The sequence below is a fragment of the Ornithorhynchus anatinus genome, chromosome 5 (genome assembly GCF_004115215.2).
Source record: "Ornithorhynchus anatinus isolate Pmale09 chromosome 5, mOrnAna1.pri.v4, whole genome shotgun sequence".
In the NCBI taxonomy this organism is placed as follows: Eukaryota; Metazoa; Chordata; class Mammalia; order Monotremata; family Ornithorhynchidae; genus Ornithorhynchus; species Ornithorhynchus anatinus.
In genome coordinates, this window is record NC_041732.1 from 31,457,640 (window position 1) to 31,476,831 (window position 19,192).

The 19,192-nt window shown below is 42.5% G+C and overlaps 1 protein-coding gene across 1 annotated transcript in view; it reads left to right on the plus strand.

Moving 5' to 3' along the window:
• LOC107547679 (disintegrin and metalloproteinase domain-containing protein 28-like) overlaps positions 1 to 19,192 on the plus strand; it is a 63,012-nt gene that overhangs the window by 26,289 nt on the left and 17,531 nt on the right. The window contains exons 14-18 of the mRNA XM_039912204.1: positions 5,064 to 5,176; positions 6,844 to 6,920; positions 14,209 to 14,392; positions 14,797 to 14,853; positions 16,812 to 16,883. Of these exons, the coding sequence (XP_039768138.1) occupies positions 5,064 to 5,176; positions 6,844 to 6,920; positions 14,209 to 14,392; positions 14,797 to 14,853; positions 16,812 to 16,883 (503 nt within the window). The remainder of the gene's footprint in view (positions 1 to 5,063; positions 5,177 to 6,843; positions 6,921 to 14,208; positions 14,393 to 14,796; positions 14,854 to 16,811; positions 16,884 to 19,192) is intronic.

Genomic DNA, 19,192 nt, shown 5'->3' on the forward strand with positions numbered 1-19,192 from the left:
TGACGGAGGTTACCTGATCTCCAGTCGAGGATGCCAGGGAGGAACTGGACGACAGAAGGAAAAGTAAGCCCTAGTATTGCTCCACTGAGGAGATCACATTCCTGAAAGCGAAATGGCAGAAGGTGGGCTGTCTTGCTTGATTCTGGATCATATGTGCCAGCGCTTCAATTCTCTGTAGGCTTGGATTGCCCTGCTCAGCCTAGCAGGACATTACCTCAACCTTTAGCTGCATGCCAACTCACCCCGGAGCAATTCCTGGGCCCCTGGACTGTAACAACAAGCTATGCTACCCACCCCTGTTTCATCCTTCACCCGAAACTCCTTTTCCACCTACTCTTCAAGCTTCAGTATAATGAATCTGCCCGCTGTTCCTTTGGCCCCTATTTTTTCCCGGGAACTAAAATGAAGTCTTATCTCCCCAGCCTGCCTGGCATAGGTAGGATTCAAGCTGGGTATTGATGGATAGGAGAGAGGAGAACAGTCAAAATAAATGCTATTATGGTTTTCTGAATCCATCAGTTGAAAGTGCTTATCATCATCCTCATCATCGGTGGTGTCATCGTTGCATTAGGCCCTCACTATATGCTAAGTGCTGGGGTAGTACAAGATGTTTTTTCCTCCCCATTAACTCTAGGGTGATGATACTCTAATGCCGGTATTTGAAAATTAATTCTTGTGCTTTGGCATACTAGTCTCCTGTTTTCTTCTTCAAATGCCATCGAGTCATTCCGACCCATAGCGACTCCACAGACACACCTTCTTCAGAACATCCCATCTTCTGTGATAAGGTCATTCTGCAGTGTGTATCTGCGGAGTTTTCTTGGTAAAGATATGGAAGTGGCTTAGCATTGCCTTCTTCCATGGACTAAAAACCTGAGTCTCTGCTGTTGTCTTTGACCAATGTTTTGATGACTTGCCTTTGACTCTTTCCCATGCTGCTTCTGCCCAGCACAGCTGAAGTGACTTTGTCTGGCGCTTTGGCTTAGACCTCTCCATTATGGGTAGTCCTTTAGGGGATAGATCTAAGCTTTATCCGTGTAAACAAACTCTCCTACCGCAATAAGGCATCAATTTATAGGAGAGAGTTTCCTATTTAATCCCCCTTAAACCTAAATTCTGTTGAAGGGAGTCACCAGGGCAATGCTGGAGCCAAATGGAAGGGGATCCTGGAATGAAAGAGGACTAATAACACCCCAAGTTGTAAGAGACCAACAACTCTGAGCAGTTTCCTAGACCTGAGAACAGTTCTAAGGAGCCTGAAGAGACCAAGACAGGGATTATCCCTGAAACACAAGGCTCATGTAAAGTCTCCAATGGCCCCTAATTGACATGGCTACTAATATCACAATGAAATTTTGGTTATGTGATTCAAGACTTTTTAGCAAAGCTGCTCTGTTGCCACTCCAAGCAATTCTCATTCATTCATTCGTTCATTCAGTCGAATTTACTGATGCTAACCCTGTGCTGCACTGCACTTAAGCACTTGGGAGAGTACAATGCAACAATAAAAAGACACATTTCTTTCCCCTAACGAGCTTATAATCTACAGTGTCTCACGACTGAACCCTTACGCTAGCAAGGCTGAGGCTGTACTCAGCTTGGGAATAATAATAATAACAATACCTTGAATTTACACAGAACTTTCTGTTTTCCAGAATGGTTTTTGGCTTCAGAAAAGCCAATATTGTACTCTCCCAAGCATTTAGTACAGTGCTCTGCACACAGTAAAGAGCTCAGTGAATATGACTGAATGAATGAAAAACCCCAATACATAGATTCAGGTGATATTACCTCACTTAAATACCTATATGTAATTTATTTATTCATATCAATGCCTGACTCCCCCTCTAGTGCAGGGAATATTCACTGATTCGTTCAATCATATTTCTTGAGTGCTTGCTGTGCTCAGAGCACTGTACTAAGCACTTGGGAGAGTATAATAAAATGATAAAGAGAAGCAGTGTGGCTCAGTGGAAAGAGCACGGGCTTCAGAGTCAGAGTTCATGGGTTCGAATCCCGGCTCTGCCACTTGTTGGCTGTGTGACTGTGGGCAAGTTACTTAACTTCTCGGTGCCTCAGTTCCCTCATCTGTAAAATGGGGATTAAGACTGTGAGCCCCACGTGGGATAACCTGATTCCCCTGTGTCTACCCCAGCACTTAGAACAGTGCTCGGCACATAGTAAGCGCTTAACAAATACCAACATTATTATTATTATTATGTTCCCTATGTACAACAAGCTTACATAGTTCCCAGGGGGAAAGTCTTCCAGAGGAATGGGGATGGGCTGAGGGAAAGAGTGAGATTCAAACACACCCACATGGAGCTATGACGATAAACACTAACATACACACGAGACCATGGTGGTAGAAACAGATACACATATGGGAATACAGAAGTGGACAAACACCAGACTGTATGCTCCTCGAGAAAAGCGATCATGCTTACTAGGTCTATTTCACAGTAAGCACTCAATACATACTATTAATTGATGTTGAAGGTAAATATGCAGGTATGCATCTGAGCTGCCATCAGCTCTCAAAAACAGCGGGAGTTATTGGAGAACCACATTCTAAAATGCACACCTTGGTTTACACTGTGCACAAGCTCACCACCAACCATTACTTTCAACATTCTGTTCTATCCAGATGGCATTCCATTATGGAAAGGACATTCCTTAATTCCACAGCAGCATTCTACCCAAAGCGTGGAGTTAAATTTCATGATATAGAGGAATTAACTGTTTTTGAGAGTCCTTGTAGGGAAAAATGATAGGAGACAAAATGTTTAATAATTTATATAGATTGATTTAGTTTCCCTCTGAAATAATTGTATCTAAGTTGCATATCCCTTGAGAGAAGGCATTGTGTATTCTAACTCCATTGTACTCTCCCAGTCATTTTGTATGGTACGCTGCCCACAGTAGACACACAATAAATGCTACTGAATGATTGTTGCTCTCTCTGTCTGTTATATTGCTACATTGTAGTTCCCCAAGTACTTAGTAGAGTGATCTGAACACAGTAAGTTCCCCCAAAATGTGAGTGATTAATTAGGTCCATTTTACAGATAAGGAAACGGAGTCCCTGAGAAACAAATCTCTTGACCAAAGTCACACAGCCACTGTCTAGAGACCAACTCTCCTGATTCTCCATACTATGATCTTTGGACAGTGTCCAACCTGATTAATTTGTATCTGCCCCAACATTTGGTTCAATGCCTGGCACATAGTAAGCAGTTAAATACTATTTTAAAAGTAAATAACATATATCGATTACTTGGTTGATTAGCTCTTCAAAGGCACTCAGCAGTTTCAATTTATTCTGATTCAGTTTTAAGTTTCTTCCTCTTCCAACTTTCATTATTATGATTATTATTACAAAAACGTTTACTAAAACCTGAAAATGGGCAAAGAATTTAACTTGGCACTAGGGTAAATGCAAGTAAATCAATGACCACCGAGTCCCTGATCCACAAAAGGGTCTCACTCCAGAAACTGCAGAAAAAACTCATAGAACAATAAGAATATAACACAAGTAATCATAAATCCAATAATCCAAGAGTCAACACAGAAATAAATTCATCAAACAATACCTGGAGGGAGGAGTCTGTCGGAGCAGTGTGTGTCAATAATAACAGTAATAATAATGATAGTATTTGTTAGAGAAGCAGCGTGGCTCAGTGGATAGAGCCCGGGCTTGGGAGTCAGAGGTCATGGGTTTGAATCCCGGCTCTGCCACTTGTCAGCTGTGTGACTGTGGACAAGTCACTTCACTTCTCTGTGCCTCAGTTAGCTCATCTGTAAAATGGGGATTAAGACTGTGAGCTTCACGTGGGACACCTGATTACCCACATCTCCCCCAGCGCTTAGAACAGTGCTCTGCACATAGTAAGCGCTTAACAAATACCAACATTATTATTATTATTAAGTGCTTACTATGTGTCAAGCACTGTTCTCAGCACTGGGGTAGATACAAAGTAATCAGGTTGGACACAGTCCCTGTCTCACATAGGGCTCACAGTGTTAATCCCCATTTTACAGATGAGCTAACTGAGGCCCAGAGAAGTGGCTCGGTCAAGGTTACAGAGCAGACAAGTGGCAGAGTCCAGATTAGAACCCAGGTCCTTCTGACTCCCAGGCCCATGCTCTATCCACCAGGCCATGCTGCTTCCCACAGACCACGCTGCTTCCCTTGTGTGCTGCAAACTTCTAAGTTTTCTCAGTGTGGACACAAGACTTGTTTTTGGCAACATTTGGTAGGGGGACAGAGGCAACCCAGGCTACTGGGCATCCCTCTTACAGATGTGCTTGTTTATTATTATATTGCACTCTTCCAAGTGCATAGTATAGTGCTCTGCACATAGTAAGCACTCAATAAATATGACTGAATGAATGAATGAATTTCAGAGCCCCAGTTGGCATGAGGGTAGTGTCCCTGTTTCGTTCTCTATAGGTATATCTCTGCCTGATCATCTCTTCATTCATTCAATAGTATTTATTGAGCGCTTACTATGTGCAGAGCACTGTTCCAAGCGCTCGGATTGTACAATTTGGAAACAGATTGCATTTATGCTGCATGAAGATACACAAAGCTTATAGTACCCCCAGCAAGTGATTCTACTGAAGTCAGAGCACCATTTTTAACAACATGTTAGAGTCTTTTTTTTCAAAGCCTTGCAGATGTAGTGTAGATGGAGTACTCTTAAGCAGGTGGAATTGGATGGACATTCATTCATTCATTCAATAGTATTTATTGAGCTCTTACTATGTGCAGAGCACTGTACTAAGTGCTTGGAATATACAATTCAGCAACAGATAGAGACAATCCCTGCCCAATGACGGACTTACAGTCTAATCGATATTTACACCGTTTAGACTATGAGCCCATCACTGGGCAGGGATTGTCTCTGTTGCCGAATTGTACTTTCCAAGCACTTGGTACAGTGCTCTGCGCATAGTAAGCGCTCAATAAATACTATTGAATGAATGAATATTAAAATTCATATTAACATTCAGGTTATCCTAAAATTCTCTGGATGCAGTTCTTCCTTTTTCCCCCCTAGCACGGCCATTAAAGGAAATACCTGAGAAAATAGATTATGAAGTGGTTTTTCCTCAAAATTTTCCCTTGGCTCACACAAGGACTGCAAAGAAAAGCCATTTTCCTGGCAAACAGGTACTGGGTTTGAAGTATTAATAGGATTTAGGGATTGGAGGTGGGAGAGGAGGGAACAACAAGGAATTACAAAATATACTAAGTGGGGTTTAATTTGAGTGACTATTTTGGGCTCTGGGCTGATAGGGTTTTTTTCTTCTTTTAATGGTGTTTGTTAAAACCAGTACTAGGCACTGTTCTAAGGGCCAGGGTAGATGCAAAGTAATCAATTTGCACATAGTCCCTGTCCCACATGGGGCTCACAGTCTTAATCCGCATTTTACAGTGTGGCTCAGTAGAAAGAGCACGGGCTTTGGAGTCAGAGGTCATGGGTTCGAATCCCGGCTCGGCCACTTGTCAGCTGTGTGACTTTGGGCAAGTCACTTAACTTCTCGGTGCCTCAGTTCCCTCATCTGTAAAATGGGGATTAAGACTGTGAGCCCCACGTGGGACAACCTGATTCCCCTGTGGCTACCCCAGCGCTTAGAACAGTGCTCGGCACATAGTAAGCGCTTAACAAATACCAACATTATTATTATTTTACAGATGAAGTAACTGAGGCACAAAAAAGTGAAGTGATTGCCCAAGGTCTTACAGCAGAAAAGTGGCAATGCCAGGATTAGAACCTAGGTCCTTCTGACTCCCTGGCCTGCTCTCTATCCAGTAGTCCATGCTGCTTCCCCAGGTTGATATTGGCATCAAGGCAAATGACCATCTTGTTCTATCACCTCCATCATGAATTCAGGTTTCAATTCACCCATCATTTCTACAGAGGGTGCAGAATTGATAAAGACAAGAAAGCTTACATTAAAGAGCAGAACATAAAATGTTTCATCTTTTCTCATCAAATATTTTTAAAAAATTGTCATGTAAATCAAATCAATCAAATATGTTTTGCACTTTTTTAATTCTGCTCCAACTAAATGCCACCCATCATAGCTATTGAAAATGATCAGGAATAAAAAATTGGATAAAACAATTGGGTGGATGGGATTATCCATTTTTAAGAATGTTTCATCCTTTCTCATCAAATATCTAAAAAAAATTGTCATATAAATCAAATCAATCAAATATGTTTTGCAGTTTTTTAATTCTGCTCCAACTACATGCCACCCATTATAGCTATTGAAAATGATCAGGAATAAAAAATAGGATAAAACAATTGGGTGGATGGGATTATCTGTTTTTTAAGGTGTTTATGATCATTTATAAATTTGGGGTCTTTCCCAAATATAAACTACTTTTCATCCTGATGCTCTCTTCCTTGGATTTCCTATCTTCTCATTTTCCACTGTAGTAGTTGATGAAATTTATTAAGCACTTACTGTGTGCTAAGCACTGGGCAAAGTACAAGATAATTCGATTGAACCCCACATGGGCTTCACAGTCTAAGAAGGAGAGAAAATATCCTCATTTTATAGATGAAGAAACTGAGGCACAGAGAAGTTAAGTGACTTGCTCAAAGTCACACAGCAGCCAAGTGGAGGAGTCAGAATTAGAACCTGGGTCTCCTGACTTCGAGGCTTCACCTTTAGTGGTGATATTATGCACATCTGACAAAAGGGCATCATTTCTGTGATTCCTTTGGTCTCAACAGATGAGGAAATATTTTAAAATATCATAGCGTGACTGGGAGAAGTGCCTGAGTACTTTTCTTGTCATTTATTGCTGTTTATCAATGTTTTCAGGAAAAGTATCAACAAGTGGTCCAGTATCAAATTGCAATAAAAGGAGATGAAGTGATATTTCACCTACAAAAAACGAGGCAAGTTTTTCAACCTTATCATTGTGGACAGTGACCTTGTAAAAAACCATTTGCGCGGTTGCCGGAGCCAGGCTTAATTTGAGATGGAACAGAGCAAAATATAATAATCATAATTATAACTGTGGTATCTGTTATGCGCTTATTATGTGACAGGCACTGTATTAAGCACTGGGGAAGATACTAGGTAATTGGGTTGGACACAGTCCCTGGGCCACACTGAGCTCACAGTTTTAATCCCCATATAACAGAGAATTAAAGTGATTTACCCAAGGTCACACAGCAGACACGAGGCAGAGTTAGGATTAGATCTCTGGTTCTTCTGACTCCCAGGCCTGTGCTCTATCCACTAGGAAACAGTGCTATAAATGGACTTATTAGTTGTGAGGTACATATTATATATCTGAAATGGGCTTATAATGATGTTACATTTATATATAAAACTGGTATATACAGTCTGATATTAAGAACCTCTAACCTACTTAAAATCATAGCCCTGTTAGATTTATATGGCAGGGTTATCAGCAGTTCAATCACTGGTATTTATCGAGTGCTTACCGTTTGCTGAGAATTGTACCAAGGGCTTGGGAAAATACAATAGATTTGGCAGATACGATCCATGCCCTGAAGGAGTTTATAATCTAGAAAGGGAGACAAACATTAAAATAAATTACATGTGGCACCAGAGTATAAGGACATATACAGAAGTGCTGTGAGGGACCTGGTGCGGTGAGTAACAAAATTGCTCATTCTGTGAAATGGGGTGGGGGAGAATAGGGTGGGGAGGTTAAAGATTATTCAGGGAAGGCTTCCTGAAGCAGATATGATTTTAGAAGGGCTTTCATTTCCTCTTCTCCCACTCCCTTCTGCACTGCCCTAGCACATGGATTTTCAGCCTTTATTCACCCCTCTCTCAGGCCCACCGCACTTGCGTACATACCCATAATTTACTTATTTATATTAATTTCTTTCTCCCCCTCTAGATTGTAAACTCATTGTGGACAGAGAACATGTCTACCACCTGTTATATTATTTTACTCTCCCATGTACAGTGCTCTGCATACAGTAAGCACTCAGTAACTGAGGGAGTCCCAAGTAGGAGTGAAGGTGTGAGCAAGGGATCGATGGCAAGAGAGATGAGATCAAGGTACCGTGAGTCAGTTGGTGTTAATTTTAGTATTTCTCGAATGCTTACTATGTATTAAGCACTGTTCTAACTGTTGGGTTAGATTCAAGGAAATCAGGTTGGACACAGGCCCTGTCCCACATGGAGCTAACAGTCTAAATTGGAGGGTAAGGAATTTAATCCCCTTTTTACAGATGAGGGAACTGAGGCACAGAAAAGTTAAGCGATTTGGCCAAGGTCAAATAGCAGTAAAGTGGCAGAGACGGGATGAGAACCCAGAACCTCTAATTCCCAGGCCCTAGGTCTTTCCACTAGATCATGCGGCTTCACAGTGTGTTAGAAGAGGAAAGCGTGAAGGCTGAGTTGCAGAGGGAGAGCGGTGAATATAGATGTGGGGGGAATGCTTACTGAATGTCTTAACCCTTAAGGTATGGAGTTTCTTTTTGATGCAGAAATGGGTGGGCAACCATTGGAGGTTTTAGAGTAGTGGAGCGTATATGCACAGAGCACTCTTTTTAAGAAAAATGATCTGGGCAGCAGGGAAAAGGTTGGAATGGAGCGGGGAGAGCTGGAAGTCAAGAAGTCAGGCACTTATGCCAGCAAAAAATATACGAGGCCACTCAACTGTTTAATCAATCAATCAGTCATATTTACTGAGTGCTTACTGTGCAGAGCACTGTACTAAAGTGCTTGGGAGAGTAAAATATAACAGAATTGGTAGACATAGTCCCTGGCCACAATGAGCTAGTTTAGAGGACTTTAAGGACTAAGTCTAAGGACTGTTTAACTCATGCTAGTCTTTTTTGAAATCCTTGTTCCCACAGGCAGGATAGATTTGGACTTCAGCTGAGTAATCAGCATGATTAAACCCTCTTTTCTCCTGTTGTTCTCCCTTCTATGTCATCTATGCACTTGGATCTGTGACCTTTGAACATTTGATATTTGCCCCACCCTTCCCCGGCAGCTCTTATGAATGTATGTTTAAATTATATGTCATATTTTATATTAATGTCTGTCTCCCCCTCTTGACTCTAAGCATGTGATGGGAAGGGAACATATATTCTGCTATAGTATACTCTTAATAATAATAATAATAATAATATTGGTATTTGTTAAGTGCTTACTATGTGCAGAGCACTGTTCTAAGCGCTGGGGGAGATACAGGGTGATCAGGTTGTCCCACGTGGGGCTCACAGTTTTAATCCCCATTTTACAGATGAAGGAACTGAGGCACAGAGAAGTTAAGTGACTTGCCCACAGTCACACAGCTGACAAGTGGCAGAGCAGGGATTTGAACCCATGACCTCTGACTCCAAAGCCCGTGCTCTTTCCACTGAGCCACGCTGCTACTCTTCCAAGTGCTTAGTACAATGTCATGCACTGCACACAGTAAGCACTCAATAAATACCACTGATTGATTGATAGTAAGCTCTCAATAAATGCCACTGACTGAGTGGTTGATTGAGTAACCATGAGAAGCAGCATGGCCTACTGGATAGAGCACAGGTCTGGGCTTCAGAATGACCTGGGTTCTAATACCGGCTCCACCACTTGTCTGCTGTGTGCTCTTGGGCAAGTCACGTCACTTCTCTGTGCCTCAGTTACCAAATGGGGATTAAGACACTGAGCCCAGTGTGGGGCTGGGACTGCGACCAACCCGATTTGCTAGTATCCACCCTATTGCTTAGTATAGTGCCTATCACATAATAAGTGCTTATCAAATACTAAAATCATTATTGCTATTATGATTGTCATCATTATTATTATTAATAACCTTCCCACTGTCATTCTTCCAGGGGTCTCCTGTCCCCAGACTACACAGAGACGCATTACTCCGCCAGGGGAGAGGAGGTTACCACTAGCCATCAGGTCACGGTAGGGTGTAGTTTCCCATTGTTCAGCCTCCCAGGGCCTGAAAACCAGAACTGGCTTTTAAGTTCTAGGGAAAATGCACAAATACATGCCCAAACCAGACATGCCTCCATGTACCCACCATTCAGACACATTAACAGTTAAACTCTCCCACAGGTATAGACAGTGAGCAGGCTTGCTTAGCTGATTTTTTTCACAATAGGATTTGTTAAGCCCTTGATCTGTGTCAAATACTGCTCTAAGTGGTGGGATAAATACAGTCAATTAGGTTGGACATAGTCCTTGTCCTGCTTTTTGAGGCTCACAGACTAAAATAGAAGGGAGAACAGATAAAGAGAAAATAATCCTCAGTAATAATAGAGTTGTCTTTCGGTTCAAAGTTAACTCTGTCAATGGAGAGATTGTAAATACAGGGTGTGAGTTTCACACTGAGAATTCCTTGTATGCTTTCACACAACGCCCACAAAAACACAGTGATACATCTATTTAGATCCCTGGACAACACTTCTTGTACTCCTGGACTTCCTGGGAGAAGTCATCTATCAGGCAATCAATCGACCGTATTTATTGAGCACTAACTGTGTGCAGAGCACCACACTAAATGCTTGGGAGAGTACAATAAAACAGAGTAGTCTGTTGAGATCCCATCACTTTAGAAGAGTGTGATACCCCTCTATTTCCTTGGATTACCCCTCCACATTCAAACCTCCTTAAGCATTTTAAGATTTTTAGATGCCTGTTCCCATAAGTCATTTAGTCAAGACTGTCATCTATTCTAATCAATCAGTCAATCCATCAATTATATTTTTTCAACACGTTCTTTGTGCAGAGCTCTGCACTAAGCACCTGGGAGAGTAAAATAGTTTGGAGACATGATCCCCGCTCTCAAGGAGGTTACAGCCTAATGGTCTAACTATAAATTCAGCATACATGCCACTGTTTCACAGACAGCCCAGAATCGAGCAGAGAATTTGTCTTCCAGATCTGTTAAAATGTACTTTCCCAAGTGCTTAGTACAGTACTCTGCACACAGTAAGTGCTTAATAAATATGATTGACTGATTGACTGATCATGCCTCCAGCCCTTGGTTTAGAGCAAGGTAACAATACCAGACAAGGGCAGAGGAAAGTCATGAGAAAAAATCTGAATTGAGGCAGACCCCACTACCCATCAGAGGAGAGAATTTTATTGCTCTTGGAACATGATGTCTTACCTATTGAGCTATGTAAAACTAGGTTTGCCCCCTCCCCAGGCACACAGCTCCAGCTTTTCCCCTTCCCTCTAACCTGGGGCTCCACAGATGTCTTCCCATATCCCAAACTCACCTCTCCATACATAGGGTAGCCATTGGCCGCTTTTTTAAATACCAGACAAACGGATCCATGACATCAGGTATATTATGTTGGGCACCTAGTGTAATGCACCAGTGTCACATGAACCATGGCGTGAAGTCCATCTGAGTCCAGCTCAGCCTAGTCTTTCTCTGAGGGGATCCTGTTCCTGCTTTATACTCCAGGGCCTTTGAGTTCTCCTTCCAGAGCCTTGTGAACCAGGGAGCTACTTCCGTGCCATGGAACTCACTGATAGTACCAAGATGGACGCATACTAGGCATTTAAAAATACTGGGTTTTAAGACAGACCAGTGAGAGTCCGTTCAGCATAGGAGATAGACTAGCTGAAAACTGGACTTTCCAATGTCAAATCAGAGACCAACACTTCACAAATGTCCCTCTGTTTCCCGTGACTCCTTACACCCACTCTATCCTATATGTAGATTTGTAACTATTTTATTTTCTACAACTTCACCACCACAACTCTTCTGGGCCTACAACATCAGGGAACCTAGAGCAACATCAGGGTGAGGGGAGAGGAGGAGGAGAAGGAAGGAAGTACAGGGGAAACCTCTGACTTTATACCCTAGACTCCTCCTTCTCCTCTGCCACTGATGCCTGCTCTCCCATCACCCCTCATTCTGGTCAGGATCCAGCTTTGCATCTCTGGAAACTGGAGACTGCCAGCCAAGGAGGTGACAAGGATGGCGGAAGTAGCAGCAGCAGATAGAGCTCTTGAATTAGAATTATAAAAATTAAAAAGTTTCAATAGCAGATATGGGATATGGGGTGTTTTGGGGGCACCTAATGATAATAATAGTAATTTTGATATTAAAGTGTGTACGATATGTGAAGCACTGTACTAAGAGCTGGGGTAGATATGTGATAATCAGGTAAGACACAGTCCCTTTCCCACATGGGGGCTCCCGGTTTAGGGAAGAGGGAGGACAGGTATTAAATTCCCATTTCGTAGATGAGGAAATTGAGGCACAGAAAAATGAAGTGACTTTCCCAAAGTCATACAACAGACAAATGGCAAAACTGGGATTAGAACCTCGGTCCTCTGACTCCCAAGCCCAAGATCTTGACACTAGAAATAGGTAGCACTATTGATAGGCAAAAAGCAGTTTCATAATGCGTGTTTTTCCTAGAGTAATTTGCCATGGGACCCCCATATGGGCCAAGCAACCCGAAGCTTTGGGCTGGGCCTCTTTGTGTACAACCCTGACTGACTCCCGAAATTCCTGTCGTGTCATTCTCCAACCCTCCCCAGGAGATGTCTGCTCCTTGGTGTGGCAGAGCTGATAATTCAATGGCCCTGTTCTGCGGCTCTATTCCAGTACCTGGCTGGACTATACACACACCCAGAACCCCTTATCAAACCCTGAAACACTGGGGAGTCAGCGTGGCATAGTGGTAAAAGCATAGTGCTGGAAGTAGGAGGACCCAGTTTCTAGTTCTGGCTCTGCCACTTGTCCACTGTGTGACCTTGGGCAAGTCACTTAACCACCTTGCATCTCAGTTTCTCCATCTATAAAATGAAGATAATAAAACCTGACCCCACCCAACCCTACCTTGCAGGTGTGTTGTGAGGGCTAATTTGAGACAATAATGTAAGGTGCATTGGCAATAAAAGTACTAAATAAAACTAAGGTATTATTATCCCTGTAGACTGTAAGCTAACTGCCAACTCTGGGCTCACCCGCCAACTCTTCCAAGTGCTTAGCATAGTGATCTGTCCACAGTAAGCACTCAGTAAATACCAATGATTGATTGATTTAAAACTCAGACCTGAATGCAGGCCAACTATCCTAAATATTCGGGGCCAGACGTCATATTTTTTGATGCCTGTCAGCCACAGACCATGTTGAGCCTGGATCTGGTTGGGCTCTGAAAAACCGACCCAAGTACTGAGCTCTTCCCTAAGAACCAGTTGAGCGCAGAATGCAAAGCAGAGTTCACCGGTACAGTGGTGTCACCTAATACAGTAGTCAGTATGGTTTAGTGGAAGGATCATGGGGCTGGGAGTCGAGAGATCTGGGTTCAAACGCAAGCTCCACCCCTGGCCTCCTTCCTCTGTGTGGCCATGACAAATCACTCAACTCTCTGGACCTCAGTTTCCTGTTCTGTAAAATGGGGATAATAATACCTGACTCTTCCTACCTCCCAGGGCTGCATGAGGATAAAATGAGATAACTGATTTTAAGGCACTTTGGAAAGATTGAAAAAACCCTTACAGAAAGAAAGTACTGTGCAAATCTCTTGGACTCAAGGCTTTCTATCCTGGGATAAAAGAGACCTGAGGAAGGATAATAAAGACCTTCTTCTCCCTTACAGGAAAACTGTTATTACCAAGGTTATATCCTAAATGAAAGGGATTCAACTGTGAGTCTAAGCATCTGTGCTGGTTTGAGGTGAGACCTTCCATGCTGCCTATTTTCATTCATAAGTGGGATCATTTAGATTTGAGAACATACAGATAATTTTGCAAAGATTAGTATTTAAAAATGTCTAGGAATCTGGCATCTCCCTCGCAATTAGATTTACCCCCTTTGTTCACTCCTCCCTCAGCCCCAAAGCATTTATGCACATACCATTATTTATTTATTTGTACTAGTGTCTGTCTCTCCATCTAGACTGCAAATTTGCTGTCATCAGGAAACCTGCCTACCAACTCTGTTATACTGTACTCTCCCAAGAACTTAGTACTGTGCTCTGCACACAGTAGGGGCTCAATAAATGCAAATGATTGATTGAAAGCACTCTGCCTTCAAGGTAATATGGGAGATATCCAAGCGCTAATCCATATGCCAATGAAATAGCTATATGCCCACTCTGGACATGGCCAAACAACCCAGGGAAGCGCCAGCTAGAGCCTCAGGCCAGTTTAAATAAAACTAGTCAGAACAAGACCTGTAATGAATGGCAGTGACTCTGGAAGCTGGACTTTGTTCTCCTCCAGGGGGTTCTTCATGCATCACAATCAAAGATACCAAATCGAGCCCTTGAAATTTACGGACCAGGAAGAACACGCTGTTTTCAGATATGGTGATTTAGAAGGAGGTCCTGCCAATTTCACCTGTGGAGTGAAGAATTCAGACTGGCCTGAAAATCCCTTCACCTCGAGATTATCCAACCGACAAGCAGTGAGTTCAATTTTTCTCTCAGGTTTCTCTGCACGCAAAACTCCCAATGAACTTAGAAAATGTCCCTTTACCAATCCAGATGCCTGGTCATACTCACTGCTCCAGTTGGCTAACCTGTGGCCATCCCTGGCATGACCCTGACATCTGCTGTATGACCTTGGGCAAGTCCCTTAACTTCTCTGTGCCTCAGTTCCCTCATCTACAAAATGGGGATTCAATGCCTGTTCCCTCTCCAACTTAGACTGTGATCTCCATGTAGAACCTAATTATCTTGTTTCCACTCCAGCACTTAGTAGACTGCTTGGCACATAGTAAGCGCTTAACAAATATCACATTTGTTATTATTAGAACAGGTATTGAACAGGTGTGTAACCATTGTCTTTTCATCTTTTTTGAAACAAAAGAACTTTCTTCAGGAGGAGAAATACCTTGAACTCTTTATGGTCCTGGATCATGCTTTTGTAAGTATTTATACAGATGTGGGCATTTGAGATTTGAATGGAGGGTAGAAGATGTGCTGTTTGGAGCTGTTAAAACTAGAAACTACCATGACAAGAATGTAAAGTGATGTCAGTAATGCGATGACAATCACTAGTAATTAAAATGACCTTTGAGTTTGATTCTCCCCAGTGCCTTGCTTTACTGTTCAACAGTCAGACGCACAGTCCATTAATCTCTGGAGACAGTGTGTAGATTTTGGATTATATGGGCCATCATTTGTGCTCTAAATAGCCTGTGATCTTGACAGAATGTTTTGTTTCCTAATGAAGTTTCTGAATTTGATCTGTTTGTAATGTATGTAATAGAGGAAATACTGTAAAGGAGAAATCCAGGTATCTGGGTCACGTGTTGTGAAACTTGCCTTAAGTAGAGTACATTCTCTCTGTACTTCTGCCTCCAAATGGGACTGTCTGTGAATTGTGGATGCTTGTGGTTTTTCTAGTTTATCGAGGGCATTAAGACTTGGTGACTACTACTATTCATAATCCTGCACAATAGCAATCAACCAGTGGAATTAATTGAGCAGTAACTGTAAGCAGAGCACTGAACTAAGCATCTGAGAGAGTACAATACAGTTGGTAGACATAATCCCTCCCCTCAAGGAGCTACCAGCCTAATGGAGGAGCCTAGAGTCGCCCAGCCCTGTCTCCTGCCACTTCTCCTACCTTTATTCTCTTTGTACCCCTGAGCATCCTAAGTGAGCATCAGCTCCTCTGCAACTGGGAAATTGTTGGGCCCAAGCTGGGAGGTAATCAGAAGGGAGGAGCAGCAATTTCTACTCCCTTTCCCAGGACAGGCTGAAGGGAGTTCCAGGCTCTTCTTCCCTACCAGGACACTGCTTCTCCAGGCTCTCCAATCATTCATTCATTCATTCATTCATTCATTCATTCATTCGTATTTATTGAGCGCTTACCATGTGCAGAGCACTGTCCTAAGCGCTTGGAATGTACAATTCGGCAACAGATAGAGACAAGTCCTGCCCATTGACGGGCTTACAGTCTAACTAGGGGATGATAATAATAATGTTGGTATTTGTAAGCGCTTACTATGTGCAGAGCACTGTTCTAAGCACTGGGGTAGATACAGGGTAATCAGGTTGTCCCATGTGAGGCTCACAGTTTATCCCCATTTTACAGATGAGGTAACTAGGTACAGAGAAGTTAAGTGACTTGCCCACAGTCACACAGCTGACAAGTGGCAGAGCTGGGATTTGAACCCATGACCTCTGACTACCAAGCCCGGCGTTTTTCCACTGAGCCACGCTGCTTCTCATGAATATGGCTTCAGCTGCAGGTGGGGAGAAGCTCAGTTCCACATGTCCTGCAGAGGAGAACAAGGGAAGGGAAGCAGGTGGTGTGGCCTAATGGATAGCTGTCGGGCTGGGAGTCAGGGGATCTAAGTTCTAATCCTAGATCTGCCACTTGTCCCACTGTATGACCGTGGGCAAGTCACTTCACTTCTCTGTGCTTCAGTTACCTTATCTGTAAAATGGGGATTAGGACTGTGAGTCCCATATGGGACAGGAACTGTGTTCAACCTGATTCGCTTGTTCCTCCCCCAGCACTTAGTAAGTGCTTAACAAATACCATAAAATAATGTCTGGCTTCTAAGTTGCCTCAGAAGGCTCAACACTGGGACCAAGTGAGAGACTCCACCTGATTCAGTGCTCTAAAATCTCTTTTCATCACCCTAGAAATCAAAATTCCATTTCTAAAGAACTTAAAATTGATCAATGTTAACTCCCTAACTTTTTCAGAAAGTTCATTTGTTTTGAGTAAATATTTTTTATCTTATATCATTGCATATTTTTATTTTCTAAAATGATAAAATACTTTTGAAATGCAGTAATTATTTTTCCTGCTAGGTTTTCTAATTATTATTGTCTTTGAAATGGTCCTTTAAAAGATTGATTTTTCAGTTCAAGGAGTATGATGGAAACCTCGAGGAGATAAGAAGAACAGTTTTTGAAACGGCCAACATGATCAATATGGTATGGTTAATTTGTTGAGTAAAATCGGGTTAGAATGAAAATAAGCTTTCCATGCAGAATTCAAGAAAGTTTCTGGGATTCTAAAACCAGAAAAAACTTAGGTGGAAAGGATAAAGATGATGAAATATAAGGGTCACAGGAGTTGGAAAAAAGGCAGCAACGATCGGTCAATAGCATTTATTGTGTGTCTAATGTAGGCAGAGCCCAGTAAAAAATGATTGGATAGGTACAATGGAGTTAGGCTATACAATACCTGATATCAAGGAATATGCAACCTAGACACCACTCTTTCAGAAGGAAACTAAATCATCATATATAAACTATTAAACTTTTTGTCAACTGTCATTTCACCCTACAAGCAATAACAAGAACAGTTTGTTCCTCTATAACATGAATTTAAACTCCATGCTTTAGGGAGAGAGTTGTGGGGGAATTAAGGAATGTTCTTCCCATAATGGAATGCCATCTGGCTAGAAGAGAATGTTGGAAGCAATGGTTGATGGTGAGCTTGTGCACAGTGTATACCAAGGTGTGCATTTTAGAATGCATTTCTTCAATAACTCCTGCTATTTTTGAGAGCTGATGACATTAGAGGAAATTTCCTAAGCTCAGGTGCCCATCTGCTTATCTACCTTCCGCATCAATCAGTAGTATTTATTGAAAGCTTCCTGTTTAATAGACCTAGTAGACATAATCATTGTCCTCAAGGAGCTCACAGGCTGGCAAGGTGCATGTTTGTCCACTTCTGTGTTCCCATATGTCTGTGTCGAACACCATGGTCTCGGGTGTGTATGTCAGTGTTTATCTCCCTAGCTCCATGTGTTGTGTTAGGCCCTCTCTCTTTCCCTCAACCCTATCCTTTCGGAAGCCTTGCCCCCTTGGAACGCTGTCCTTAATTCACTCCCACACTCAAAATTGATCTGCTTTCTTCCCCTGCTATATAGTGGCACTGTGCCTCTCCAGGGTTCTTTGGTGTGTGCTAGATTCTAAGCCCACTGAGGCCAGGGACTGTGTCTACTTACTCTAATATACTCTCCCAAGCACTTAATACAGTCCTTTGCTTTCAGTAAGAAAGTACTCAATAAATACCATTGAACGACTGATACCATGTGGATACCACAGTGGTCAATAATTAGCATGCTTTTGTGGGACATTTTTATAGCATTTAAGTGCTTCCTATGTGCCAGGCATTGTAATAAGCACTGGGGTAGATACATATTAGGTTGGATACAGTCCATGTCCCACATGGAGCTCTCTGTCTTAAATCCATTTTACAGATGAGGGAACTGAGGCACAGAGAAGTGAAGTGACCTGCCCAAGGTCACACAACAGACAAGTGCCAGAGTGGGGATGAGAGAGAAGCAGCGTGGCTCAGTGGAAAGGGAACGGGCTTTGGGATCAGAGGTCATAGGTTCAAATCCCAGCTCTGCCACTTGTCAGCTGTGTGACTGTGGGCAAGTCACTTAACTTCTCTGTGCCTCAGTTCCCTCATCTGGTAAAATGAGGATTAAGACTGTGAGCCCCACATGGGACAACCTGATTCCTTTGTGTCTACCCCAGCGCTTAGAACAGTGCTCTGCACATAGTAAGCGCTTAACAAATACCAACTTAACCTGTGTCCTTCTGACTCACATGCTCTTGTTCTATCCATTAAGCCACACTGCTTTCCTGTTCAACAAGGGGGTTGCTAACTCACTGACCCCTAGAATACTAAGATTACAATACAAACAATCATTGAGCAAGTTAAACTTCAACAACCCCTAAATCAGAATTAAAATAAGTTAAAAAGTACTTGGAGAAGGCAGCCTTTGGGCCTCTTACTAAGCCTTTGTTGACGACTACTATCACTCTCTCCAAGTTCTAAAGGCTGCTTCTGTTTACTTGGCTCCCTCATTGGTAAGATGAGGATTGAGACTGTGAGCCCCATGTGAGTTGGAGACTGTGTCCAACCCGATTTGCTTGCATCCACCCCAGTGTTTAATACAGCGCTTGGCACATAGTAAGCGCTTAATAGATACCATACTTATTTCTCTTATTCTGCACCCCTCAGCAGGAGGAAGGAGGCCACCTCAGCCAGTGGCTTCCCACTGCGGCCCTCAGAGTAAAATGAAACCTCTCTTCCCTCCCCACAGCACTTATGTACATATCTGTAATTTATTTATATTAATCTCTGTCTCTCCCTCTCTGGGAGCAGGGATTGTGTCTATAATATTGTATTCTCCCTAGTGCTTAGTACTATAAGTGCTCAATAAATACAATTGATTGATTAACTGAAACTCCCAGAGGCCAAGGTGTTGAAGAGATAGAGG